The following is a 13,458-nucleotide window of genomic DNA, read 5'->3' on the forward strand; positions in this document are numbered from 1 at the left end:
CAGTTAATTCAGACCTCCTCAATGTTAAAGAATATAAATAGTTTTTTCATTATTGAAATTAAATATTTTAGCAATTAAATGCATGTAAAACATTAAAAAAGCTAATATTGCCATTCTTCAACACTTACTGCTTGATAACTCTTCATAAAAACTGGAAAACGAAGACATGGCTGCTTCCATATTTCGCCATTTGTCATGTACAGATTCTGATCGATGTGGACTAAAATAATAAGAAAATGTTAAATAAAACCTGAATATACTTACAAAAACCTTATGTCTGTTTTAAGATAGATATTCACAATCACTGTAGATATTACTATCAGTCAACCACACATTAGTTTATCCTCAAAAACAACGTGCACAATTTTGCCCTCAACTTGCTATTGAAACAGTCATATATACACAAGTCTGAGTATCATCCATATGCAGAAATTTCATGTTTAGCCAAAACTTCTTACAGTTAACTTTTACATTATTTTATACAAGCAAAGTCCTGTGAAGAGAATTTCATCAAGATACCATTTTCACCAAGTACCTGAGCTGTTTTTCTGTTACCTAGGATAAAAGTCCAAGAGTGACAGCTTTAATCTTTACAGCTTTTCACCTTTTCACAGTTCTAAACATTCACTTAGAATATAGTTGTAATACTTGGGATTTTGATAAAGAGCTACAATTTAGGGGACATGTTTGTATACCTATTAGTATCTAGGAGAACCCTTCAGTACTTGTCTCTGACTAATGCAGGAACGTAACCCTTGAAGACAAAGAATATGGGTGGAAAGGAAAGGAAGTGGAAAACCTCCCTAAACCCTTGCACTATTTTAAACTATTTCTTTCAAATGCTTTGCTATAGTGACCCTGAATTTGTGTGTCGTTTAAAAATAATATATTTCACCTTTCAAATTCACTACAACCAACAATAAGTCATAATATTTTGAAAGCTTTACAATACTAAACAATTCTCAAAATTGTCAGCTTGAGCACTTTAAGGTACAAACACAAAACTCAAAATGCAGCAGCACAAAAATTATTTGAAGATCTGTTAGCCTTTTCCTGTTTCTGTTCCACTTTTATAACCTGACATTTTAATACAATTTCCTCTATTTTCACAGAGTTGGTCAAATTGCAAAAAAAAAAATGCAGATTCAAAAATATTTTTATGAATAATAGCTAATAGACTCAGTCCCAACTTTTTCCAAAGTCATTTTTTTCATACTTTATTCTTTTTTAGGATTATGAACAGCTTTTTTTTTGTGTGTGTGTGTGTGTGTGTCTGTTTATTGTTAAATCACTTTAAAAAGCTACTTTTGTTTTGTTTGTTTTTAAAACAGATTATTACTGATTTGGTAGCATGTCCAAAGAATTTTTTTTGGACAATTATTTGCTGTTCGTTATTTTCACATCCCCAAAATTTCATCCAACCAATCAGGCAGCTAATAGTTCACATACAAACTATATCCTGAAGCTTATTGATCCAAATCGTTACCTGAAAATGTATACGAGTTGAGTTTGTCAACCAAATGTTTTTCATTGGGGAGTGATGAGCTGCCAAAGACATGGTTTATGCAGAAACATATATATGCTGACAAGGACATGTATCTGCTCAAAATGAGAATACCAGATTCATCCAAGAATACCCAAAAGTGTATGTACTGGCTGAATTCATTTTCCAGTTCTGATTCCCCATATTAAAAATGTATTTTATTTAACAACAACGAAAAGTCCTTTCACTCTCCTGTAATAGCAAAATTATCAGATATGCCAAAGAACAGGGATTTAAACTTTATTATTTTCTTCCCCAGGTGAGGGCCATAGCTAACAATAAAATAATTCTCCCTACAGTCCAAAGAATATGTTATTGCTATAAGCAAAGTGGTCCAGCATAAAAAGAAGAAAGCTGTAATCCCAAAATTATCAAACTAGTAGCTAGAGACCAGGCTATATTGACAGAAATAAACATGCAAATCTATTCTGTATTGTGAAATTAGGCAGGAATTTCCATTTCAGCTGCATACATATTAAGCAAGTATCTTGGCCACTGGATAATCTATTCAAGTGTTCTTTCTCCTGTTTTTGATTTCAAAGTTTAAAAGTTTCAATTTTCTTGTGTTTGCACTAGTGTGTTAATAGAAAGTAAACTTTCACAGGATGGAAAGAGTTGTAACTCTCAAAAGGAGATTACTGAAAAAGTAAAAGGATCCTACTAAAATGAGATTGAAATGTGTTTTTTTTTCTTTTGTATTAGTAACTGAAGTAGTAAAAATTGTTTGTACCTCAGTAATAATTAGTAGACCAGCACTCTTACAAGCTTTAAAAGAGTCTTACTAATTCCTTCAGCAAATGCTGCAGCAAATTGGAATTCAATATATAGTTTTTCCCTTGGGCATGCAGTAGTTTCAGCTAAATCAACTGCTCAAGCAGGTATGGCTACATGCTGTACTTTTAGAAATCAAACTATATAAAACTGTATTTGCTCAGTTTCTTTCAAACTTTTAATTAGGCAAAAGTGCATTATTTTAACAGTTCACCAAAACAAAACTCATTCCAACCCCGAAAACAAAGTGAATAATGTATAATGAATAAGGACAAGTCATATAGGAAGACGAAAAAAAAAAAGAATTAACATAGGTTGTGATAATTTTCTCAAACCTAAATTATTTGTGAGAGGAATAGGTGAAGCAAATGCCAAATCACAATCATGGTAAATATATGGTCATGTTCACACTAGGCATGTTACTAGGCATTTAAAAAAAAAAAAAAAGGAAACTTCACAGGAAAAGGGCTTTTTACCCTAGGTGGAAAGAGAGATACATTTGCATACACATTACTGGTTTTGAGCTTATACAGAATTTATAGATACAATTAGATAGCAAATTCAGATAGCAAAACTATGCCTTTAATACTCAGACACAAAGATAACGTTATCATATTAAAGTAGTGTCTTTTTTTTCTAAGCCTACCAGGTTTGGAATCATTAAAAAAAACAAACAAACTAATGTTTGAAGAATGAAATTCATTTCCTTGACTCTAATATGCTTCTTCTACAAAGACAGATGATTTTTTTCTTTAAATAACATCTTGTGTGTGTGACAGAAAAACTTATTTTGTTTTCTATGTGTTTACTCACACAACTTTAATTCTCAGTTAAAGGGATGGTTCTTTACTGTAGTGGGGCATCGTTTGCACATTACAGCTGTTAGAAAAACGTACAAAATTCTTTACATACTTCATCTGTTATCTTTGTTTATTAGGGGAAAAAAAGTGAATTATTACTCACATGTCTAACATTCCAAAACAGTTCTTGGAATGTGTGTGTGGGGGGGGGGGGGGGGGGGGAAGGGGGGGGTGGAAATAAGGTCTGAACAGAAAGCCATTATGAGAAAAAAATTGTCACCAGCAGTATAGAGGAAAAGGCCCAGGTGACTCTAGAATCTCTAAGGTCTACGTTAATTCAGCAGATACAGTCTAGTTCTGATCAAATTCCCTATTAAAGAACACTATCTTTCAACACCAGAGAAAAATTGTGTCTACTTCTCAGTTTTTTTTTTTCTTTTTTTTTTTTCTTTTTCCTGAATGTAAGAGAAAGTATTCCTTCCTTACTAGGAAGGAATATTCTTAAAAATACACAAGAGTGTGCAAGTAAAGTCAGGAAAAAAGAGATTTGTGTTATCTGTATCTGGACTCATTGTACATGGTATTGCTGCTTAGGAACTCAAGGGAATCTTAACAGCAACCAACCACCCCCCCACCCCCCCCAAAAAAATAATAAAGAATTAAATGGATACAACTCAAGAGCTCTTATTCAGGTGACTCCGTTAGGAGGTAACAGCCCATATGAGAGCATCACAAATGGCACCAAACTGAAACTTAGCCACAAGACAGCTATAAATAAGAATACTATTCAGCTCTTAAACAAGATGCAATCCAAACCAAACCATGTCAAAATCCTAACTAAAGCATTTCACAGTCACTGAATATAAACTGTAACATTTTATTGTAACTAAAATTTATGGCTTTTTTTTTTGTATTTTGTACAATAAAAAAATTACTTATTTCTACAGGTGACAGTTGCTTTTATGGCTTTACCTTTCCTAGAGAAGGTTTAAAATTGTATAATAATGTTTTCACAAAATGAACTAGGTATTTTTTCTATGCAACTTCAATAATTTTATGGGAGAGATGTTCCAAAGCCAGAATTTGTCAGGAAAAATGTATGATTTTGGTATGTTCCTAACTGAATACGTTGTCTCTACCAACAGAGTACTGTAAGACACAATGCAAGCATAACTTTTTCTTGCATAAAAAAGATTTCATGTTCAAGCTGGAATCTTGGAAGCATCCTTTAATATAAGAACTTTTGTTGAATATGTACCAGCAGGCAATGCGATAAGCAGGAAAAGTAACTGAGAAAAGCATGTTTGTCCTGCAGGATGTTGTATACCTACTGAGGCATCCTGAATGCTCAGAGCCTTGTGGAAGATGCACAGTTCTTTGCTGCACCGGGATCAATATCTTTTGTTCCCCTCCTTACCTCTAGGTCATAGTGTCAACAACACTGAATTTCATTGTCCCTAAAATACTAAATATGGACCAACATTGGTTTGCTGAACAACAACAGTCTGGACAGTATCCATTGGCTGACTAGTGGGCTCTATTTGGCTGGGTCAAATAGAGCAACTGAGCATACTATTTCTCTCAATGCGGAAAAAGCATTTAGTCGATAAATTTGTTTTAAGTAACATAAGTGTTATTTGGGATGGTTCTTACAACATAAGGGCTAATGAAGTATTCATTCCCTCTAGCTGCCATTATTACTCTGTGTGTGTTGCTTTAGATAACATAACTAGTAGAGATTGTTCTTGCCTCTCATGTTTTATTTATCTGTGGAGGCACGGGTTCCACTGTAAAGGAAGTATATTGCTTATAGGGAATGGAAGTTAAAACAGCACAAATGCATTAATACATGTCTCCAAATGTGCTTGAAGAGACCTCATTCGCCTTAGTTTAAATAGTGAGGAAAAGAGTTCTCTGGAAAGACAGGGTGTGAAGTTGGATAATTCAAATTCTTGTTCAGTTGAAAAGTTTCTTATATCAGTTTATTCATCAACTATAAAGATACCTAACTTTCACCTGTTCTTTCATTCAAAAAACATCCTACAAAAAAAAGCTCTACAGAAAGAATGCAAATTCCACTGAATATATCCATATTTAAGGACAAAATTGGTCATGTCATTCCCTCCTCCTCCCCTCCCTTTTCTTTCAAACTACTTTGAAAAAAAAAAGGCTCAAAGAAAAGGTGAAAAGGTTCTTACCTTTCAATTTCACTTGTATCTGCTGAAGGCATGTTAATTATCCTGTTGATTAAAGCTATTCTGTTAAATAAGAAAATAACTGTTTCCAATCCCTTTGCTCCATAAGCATTATTCACTGGTCCATCCTTCTTTTCAGTTTGTCCTTCAGTTGCAGCAAGGTACTTGTTTGATAAATCAAACACTCTTTTTGAAAACAAGTTACTTAATGTGTGTTCTTCTAGCACACCACAATCAGCGCACTTCCATCCTGGCAACATCAGTGATACGTGATTTTCATTTGACACAAATCCAAAAGAAACTGGACACTGGAGCCGCAAAATATCTAGGTGTCTTACACAAAGATTGTCTATTTCTTTATCTACACCCCAGGGTAAGAGACACGACAAAAGCAGTTTAGCTATATCTGTGGCGATGTCCACATCAATGTTTCCTGATGACTGCATTCTAATCTTTCTTGAACTCTTCATTTTTTTCTGTCTTTTTATGCCACCACTTTCTTCCAAAGATCTAACTGCATTAGTATCCCCACTGACGTGGTTTGTACAAACAGCATCTACTTGCCCATCCACTGTTGATATGGAACCAGCAGTTTTATTTCTTTTTAATGTCAGTGCCCTTTTCTCAGTAGTACTTTTGGCTCTTTCTGTAGCGTCAAGGCTGTGGAATGAATTTGATGACTTTAATCCACAGAGTTGAGATGACAGCAGAAGTTGCAAAAGTTTTTCCAGATCAAATAAGAGAATATGAAAGTTTGCACTGTTCCATTTTGTCTTAACTGGTAAAACAGTAAAGGGCTGTCGAATGAGGCTGTTATCCATTATCTGAAAGAAAAATATTAAACGTCCAAAGACAAATCCATAATATTTTGTAATTTTATAGATATCACCATAGAGTTGCATATGGAATAGGCTAAATCCATTAACTCCATTAAGTTTAACTTAATCATATTTATTCACTTCTTACTTAGGAAAAAGATTTTTCTTCTACATAGTTTAATATATGCAAAGGGACATGTACTTAAATACTGCAATCCCAATTCCCTAACGTCTTTTAAACTTAGAATATTCTAATAAATTTTCATTGTAGAGAAGAAATTGATTTTTTTTATTTATTTTATTTATTTTGTCTGAGACACACTTCAGAAGAGTTTGCAGGAAAAGAACTACTTTCTTTCATAGGAATCATTGTGCCTCACTACCAAGGGGCAGTCCTCTGAAGTTACTGGAAGGATCATCAAATGTTAAAATCAAATTATGAGATGGTGACATCTGATATCAGAAACCTGCTCTATCTATTAAAGAAGCATCTTTTACCTTCAGGGAAACAAGAGACATGAGTATAAATTCCATTTTGATTCTTTTGCCCTTTTCTTTAAGCAGTTACGGCTTGTATGCTTTTATTGTCCTGCACAAGCCTATACTCTCAGCACTGTGTTCATTCTAGCTTTTTCATCTTTACAAGCAAGCATGTACAAGCAGAAAGATAGAGAAGCAAATTTTCAGCCCAGTGATGCTTCTGCAAAGAGACATCATAGCACCATATTCCATAGTGCAGGTGATACAGGATTTTCTAGATCTTTTTGTGATAGTCAAAAATATTCTGCTAATGCAAATGAAGAACTGTTTCTGTTGAGCATATGAACTGAATCTGAAAAAGAAACTATCACCAAATATTAGTAAAATGAGGCGACAGATGGATTTAACTTGAATGCAATGTTGATTAACTCATCTTTCTCAAGAGTACTTTTACCTAACTCCTTTTACATTGCTAACAGGTTTTATAAGATTAACTATTCCTAAACTGTTAATATTTTAGTTACAAATAACACAAGTGCAAATTTAACCATGTTTACAAGTAATTTGACTTCTTAGTTTTGGATAATAAAATAATTTGCCCTTCTGTTATTTAGAGAATGATGTTACCAACAGGTGAAGATAGACTCTAAATACAAAATCTTATTTAAAGATCTCTATAGGAAGGCATGAATAAGAGATTACACCGGTTTGTTCAGGTTTTCTTTCTATCTTTCTATCCCTTTCCTTTATATATATATATATATATATATTGTTGTTTTTCAGCACTAGGATTATTTTAATCATTAATTACAATATTTACTGGTACATAGGGAGAATCCCATGGAATGCAAACACTGGAATTCGTAGTCTAGTTTTAACATTAATAGAAAGCATTCTTATGCTTTGAACATTCTTCTCTGTTCTATACATTTATATTTGGTTGACTAGCATTTAGAAGCCTTTAGAAAAATCACCATACAAACAAAAGAAAATACTTTGACAATGTCAATCTGTTGAGGCATCTGGTGATGCTACTGGGTGCAAGGTCACAATAAATGTTTATTGGCAATATGAAAGCTTATTGACATTGATCCTAAAAACATCTACGAAGTTATCTTAGCTCTCTGCCATAGGCATTTAATTCCATTGAAAGAAGGTGGACATCTAAAGCTTCAGACATAAAACACTATTTAGAAATATGGACAAGCTGTTCACTGTAACATAAGATGACAGAAAATGGAAGGAAACCCATAAAACTAAGTATGAACTGGAGAGTTGGGAATAGCATTTGATGATGGCTATTGAAAAGTAGATTAAATTATTTACATTCTGTACTGTCTTTCCTGAAATTCCAGAAGTATTTTACAAAAATAAGTTTTACTATATACAGATAAGTATCAGAATTATCATTTTTAAGTGAACATATGAAGAATTTAATAACTCGGCTTCAAAAAGTGGGCTAATAGCAGTTGCAATAACAAAGCATGACCTGTTTCTGAACCACATGATCCAACTTTGAGGTCTCCCTGTTGCCAACATATAGGTCTCTGTAATAAGATACTTTTTTTTTCCTGACAATTTTTGCTTGATGCAATTTCATATATCATGGGATCTTTCAAACCCAAATTAGCTGATCTGATAGTACTGTGTATACCCAAATATCAAGCCATTCAAGCCTTAACATTCTCCCAATGAATTTCAAATTTTCATGTCAAAAAAAAGGATTCATCTAATAATACAAAGGCTTCCTTCAATTCTGCAGGTTAAATGACCAGAGGCTTCTTTTTCTGATTTACCATTGTTCATTTTAAATTTTATTGTTGGCATGGCCTACCCTCTGACTCCACATTGGTGGTCAGGAAAGAGATGCCAATGTTCATCTACTTTCATTATTTAGCTGAGCAATTAGGAAGATTATTTATTAAAAAAACCTTCTGAAAGTTATTACAGGGAAAAAGCTTTTCATGGCTTCAGTAACTTGATCCAGATTTTAAAAGCTGATCTTTGTCCTTTTTGTCATTATCCAGGTGTATGGATCTAAAATAACTATAAATGGCTAAGGCACACCACTGCACTTCAGTTTTAAGAATTAGCTGAATGTGCTGCCACTTTTTTGTGCATCACTAGGAATAAGTTTAACAAGAATTCACTCTGAAGGAGATCTATGCCAGTCAAGAAAGTAAATTTTAGTAATAGAAAAACATGTTTTTGTAAAGTCTAAAAACATGTCACTAAAAACATGTTCTCATTATCATGATATACCTAATATCCCTTTTTTTTAGTTGAAAACTGACAAGTAGGAAGCATGTTATTTTATTGTGTCTTTATACATTATCACCAAATTAATACCACCATCAGCCATTTCAGTTAAAATATTGGCTAGTTCCTAACAAAACTGATGAATTATCTCAAAGCTTTTGAAACAATCACATCTTAATTTAAACAAATTCTGAAGTAAAATAGTGTTTGTTCCCCTCTCCACACCAAACAAAAACCCTGTTAGATGCTGAAGTTCAGTAAAGAGGTGAGATCTCCCTTGCTCAAAAACACAGCCCTGTTGATGACGTTCCTGCTAACAACTGGAGTTCAGAGCATTTGCTGCTTGGAGGAATCTTCATTCACTGATAATGCTCCATTTGAGGCCTTCACCTGTGAGCTTTAAAGAAGCTTGGCTACAGACCAAAATTTATATCCAGAGACTCATCATCTCTGGTTGAATGACAGCTTTCTATACGTAGGAAAGAAAGGATTAAAGGAGGCTTTGAAAGGGCAAGCTATATGCCATGCATGGCAACTATGACCTCTCTAGGGGCCATCTAGGGAGCTATTAAAGGTGTTTGAGCCAGGACAAGACAAGCCAACTTTGCAAGCCAACTTTGCAGGATTTCTTCTAACATGGAATCCCTTCCTTCCCATAACTTCGAACACTGCTCTTTTACTTCCCTCTTTTTCTCTTTACAAATCTTTACAAAACCACCTTAGCAGCCCAGAAAACATTTTCCATTGTCTATGAGTAGTGGGAGGTAGGGAGCTACCTTTACCAAAGCCCACAAATAGACCAGTGTTATCTTTAACATATTTAAGACATACATACTATGTAAAATTTTAACGGGAAGTACAATTCAAGTGTTATTTTATCTAGCTGCCTTCTCATCTCTAAAAGCATTTTTCCACTGGGATACAACTTAATCTAGGAACAATATTCCATGAAAAATACACACTTCCATTAGCTGGCAGGGATTCCTGTATTTTTTCAGCTCCTCGTGCATACATACTATTTCTGCACTCCAACTTTCTTTACCAAGTGCACTCTCTTGTTGGCTTTGTGCTAAAAATAGATTTGACAAGAATGGTCTTGACATTTATTTTACATAAAAGAAACAAAGTGGCAAGATCATGTGGTAGTCTCTAGAAGGAAAACCAGACTCAAAGTATACTTAGAGAACACTTTACTGAAAAGAAATAGCTCAGTTCTCAGTGTGGGTAGTATCAACTTCTACACAAAAACATGTCCAAAACTATTAAAAGGGATTCTTACAGACTTTTGGTTTCCTTTATCCATTGTACTCTTTTTTTTTTTATCCCAAAGAATAATAATAAGCCACAAAAGTGCCTGCAATATGAATCATGGTATATAAAGCATAAATGTGAGCCACTCTGCCAATTCCAATCAGTGAGGTTTTTTTTTTGTTTGTTTTAAATTATGCAACATTCAGGGGGTTAAAATTCTGCTCCTTTAAGCTTTCTCTTGTGAGAGTATATTTTGGTCCATTGAAAAAGATCATTTCTCTCCAGATTCCACTCCAAAAAAAAAAAAAGGCTCTAGAAAATGTTAGGCTGAAATGAAGAACTTATTCTTAGGATAAATTTTAGTTAGATTTTTTTTTTTTTGGGGGGGTGGGGGTGGCAGTGAGCATCACTGAAGTATTGAGAAAGCAGACTAAAATTCTTAACAAATTGTGCTATGGGTGAATTGGAGGCCCGGGGAAGGGGGTGGTAGCAGCTGGGGAGGGGATTTTCTCTTAGTGTCCTGAGGTTTTTTGTTTTTGTTTTTTTTAAGCAGACTTAAACTTCACTGTTTTGACAATCATTAAAATATAGTCTTAATAGACCACTTAATCAAAGACCCAATAAAACACAGCATAAGTCCATAATAAAAGTTTGTAAGCATGACTTTCACTTTTAAAGAGTAAATAATCCATTATTAAATATACTTATTAAAAAGAAATCTAGTTTATCAGTTAAATACCAGCATCCTTATGTGTATGCTTGTTTCTGCTTGTGTGTATTCAATGAAGACAATCTGTGAAAAAAGTATACGCACTTCACACTTTCACAAATATTAAGCAAAAAAATGTAGTTTTTAAAACCACTCTTATGGTCTAAATTGCTTTAGATGATAATTTCTGAAATAGCACAAAAGTTTGAGACTATAACTGGATGTATTTCAATGAAATTAACACTTTTTTCTGTAATCTGACCTTTAGTTACACTACAAAAACAACAAATTTTAAATAGCTTTCACATGTTTCATTTACTTCCATTTACTGTTCATTACCTCTGTGGCAATCAATAACATTGACAATAAGTAGGATTATTATTTTATAAACTAACATGTGACAAAACTCAGCTACCAAAAAGAAAAAGAAGGTGGGGCAGTAGAATTTGCCAACTAAAATTTTTTTGCAGGTGAAGAATTTTCTGCATCTTGATCATACCAGTTACTGGGATATCAATAGAAGTTCAGAACTCCTAACTTTTCTTGGAATCACGTCCCATCATTGGTCTGCCTCTAGGCTCATAAAAAAATAAGCACGTCTCACAGCTGTTTGTAAAAATCTGTCTGTTACTCCTACCCTATGTTTTAAATTTTTGGTTCACGGATCTGGAAGAACTGTTTTGAATGAAGGACGGCTACCACGTCCAGTTGTCCTAAATAACTGCTTGTATTGCCAGTGACAGCTCTATTCTATTCTCCATGATGCTTTTGTCCTTGATGGTGGGTAGCAAGTCTTTGTTGTTGTTTTGTTTTTTTTTTTAAATATGAATATGGAATACCTTAGTAAGTGGCTTTACCTGACTAGACATTCTTTTTAACCTTTTAAATGAAAATAGTAACATTACATAATATATGTAAGAAGCAATTATGTTTCAGGGACATATTTGCAGGTACAATCTAACAGTTTTGCGAAATAGGAAATTTGTAATTTTCTCAAAAATACAAATACATAAACAATGCACAAAATGGCTGGCACAGTGTAAATTAAAGCATTAAATTCATTTCTAAATCCTCTGAGCCCTGGGCTGCTGGAGATGATAGTCGATAGTAGTAAAAAAATTGCCTCCTTGAAATGTGCTTGGTGGACAGCAGCTTGATGATTGGCAGCACAAATAGAAGACAAACAAGAAAGCCTTCAATCTGCAGCTGATGCACAGGAAGAACATGGGGAGCTGAGTTTACAATAGAGAAAACATTACCAAGCTAATGGCACAGGCAATCATTTGACCACCATGCATCTCTGATAGCAGCAGGGCATCCATTTCCAGTTAAGTGTTAGAGTACCTTTTTGCTTTCTCTGACCACTGCAGGGGTAAAACAACCTAGTGCGTGAAACCCACTGACTGGTAATAAATTACTATATTGGATACTTTTTGTTTTCTTTCAGCAATGACTTTACTGTGTATTCCTGCTATCATTACCAATTAAAGTGGAGATTGCTTTAGCAAGCTATATCTAACTGTATATCAGTCCCTATGCTCCAATTGCTTTAGCAAGTATCCCAAGGTCAAGAGGCTCCTTTGACCTTTATCAGCTAAGTCTCTCTGACCACTCACTATTTGAGGCAATCTCAGCTGAACAGATGGACGCTTTTGCAGATTCTATAAAGCTTAGAATATAAAGATAAATGAAATTGTGTTTGGGGCGTCAAACTGGTTTATGAACATAAAATATTGCTACCAAGTTCCACAAAAGTCTCAGATTTCAAAGAGCACATCTTAAATCTGCACTACAAATACAACACCTCTTTATTGACTAGGAAAATATATTTTTCAGATTCAACTTCTACAGATAAAACTACAAGCTTGGTAAAACTTAACTTACTAGTTATGACAAAGTTACTTCGAATTTTGAAAGCTTAATTTAATTATTTTATTCATATAAAGGGCAAGAAGAAAATTTAATCCAGCCTTTTACCATAACAGTCAGAATTAGTGTAGTACAAAGCGCATGTTCAAACAGATCATAAAATGGAGAAATACTAGAATAGTAAGATACTACAGAGCATTCAGATAGGGCTTGGACCTCAATTGCAAATTTCCCTGAACTGAAATATTTGAAAAAAACCTTACTCTTGAAATTACTGAACCAAAATTTCGATCACACAGTATCAGAAGAGAAAGCATCAAGTTCCATGGTGATGTTTGAAGAACTGGTAATAGATATAAATGTGGTCTTGCCATATTTATGCATTTGTAATTGAAAAATAATCTATTGGTCATCAATAATATTGAATAGGTTTTTTTGTTTGAGCTAAATCAGATCAGCAAACCTGCATTGTTAAGTTCATAACTTTACGCAATGAGTGTTACACAGTCTTAACAAGATTTACTGTTGAAAACTTCCTAAATTGTATGAAACCATGGCATATTCTTCTTCTTCTGAAAACCTGTCTCAGTTTTCAGAAAAATAAATCCAAGAGGTAAAGTTTTTATCTGAATCTTTTGGCAAGACATCATGAATGTTTTATAGGAATACTGGCTTAAAACATTTTCTAGTTCTTTATTCTATCACCATCCTAATTGAATCAACTATTCAAAACAGTCTTACTCACAGTAAGCCCTCTGTCATT

General features: G+C 33.9%; 1 protein-coding gene across 1 annotated transcript in view; it reads right to left on the minus strand.

The window, feature by feature from the left end:
- Positions 1-13,458, minus strand: part of WDR72 (WD repeat domain 72) — a 112,033-nt gene that overhangs the window by 59,190 nt on the left and 39,385 nt on the right. Inside the window, exons 14-15 of the mRNA XM_035554002.2 lie at positions 5,313-6,133; positions 129-220 (exon numbers count right to left, since the gene is read on the minus strand). Coding sequence (XP_035409895.1) covers positions 129-220; positions 5,313-6,133 — 913 coding nt within the window. The remainder of the gene's footprint in view (positions 1-128; positions 221-5,312; positions 6,134-13,458) is intronic.

Source organism: Cygnus atratus, chromosome 11, assembly GCF_013377495.2.
Source record: "Cygnus atratus isolate AKBS03 ecotype Queensland, Australia chromosome 11, CAtr_DNAZoo_HiC_assembly, whole genome shotgun sequence".
Taxonomy (NCBI): Eukaryota; Metazoa; Chordata; class Aves; order Anseriformes; family Anatidae; genus Cygnus; species Cygnus atratus.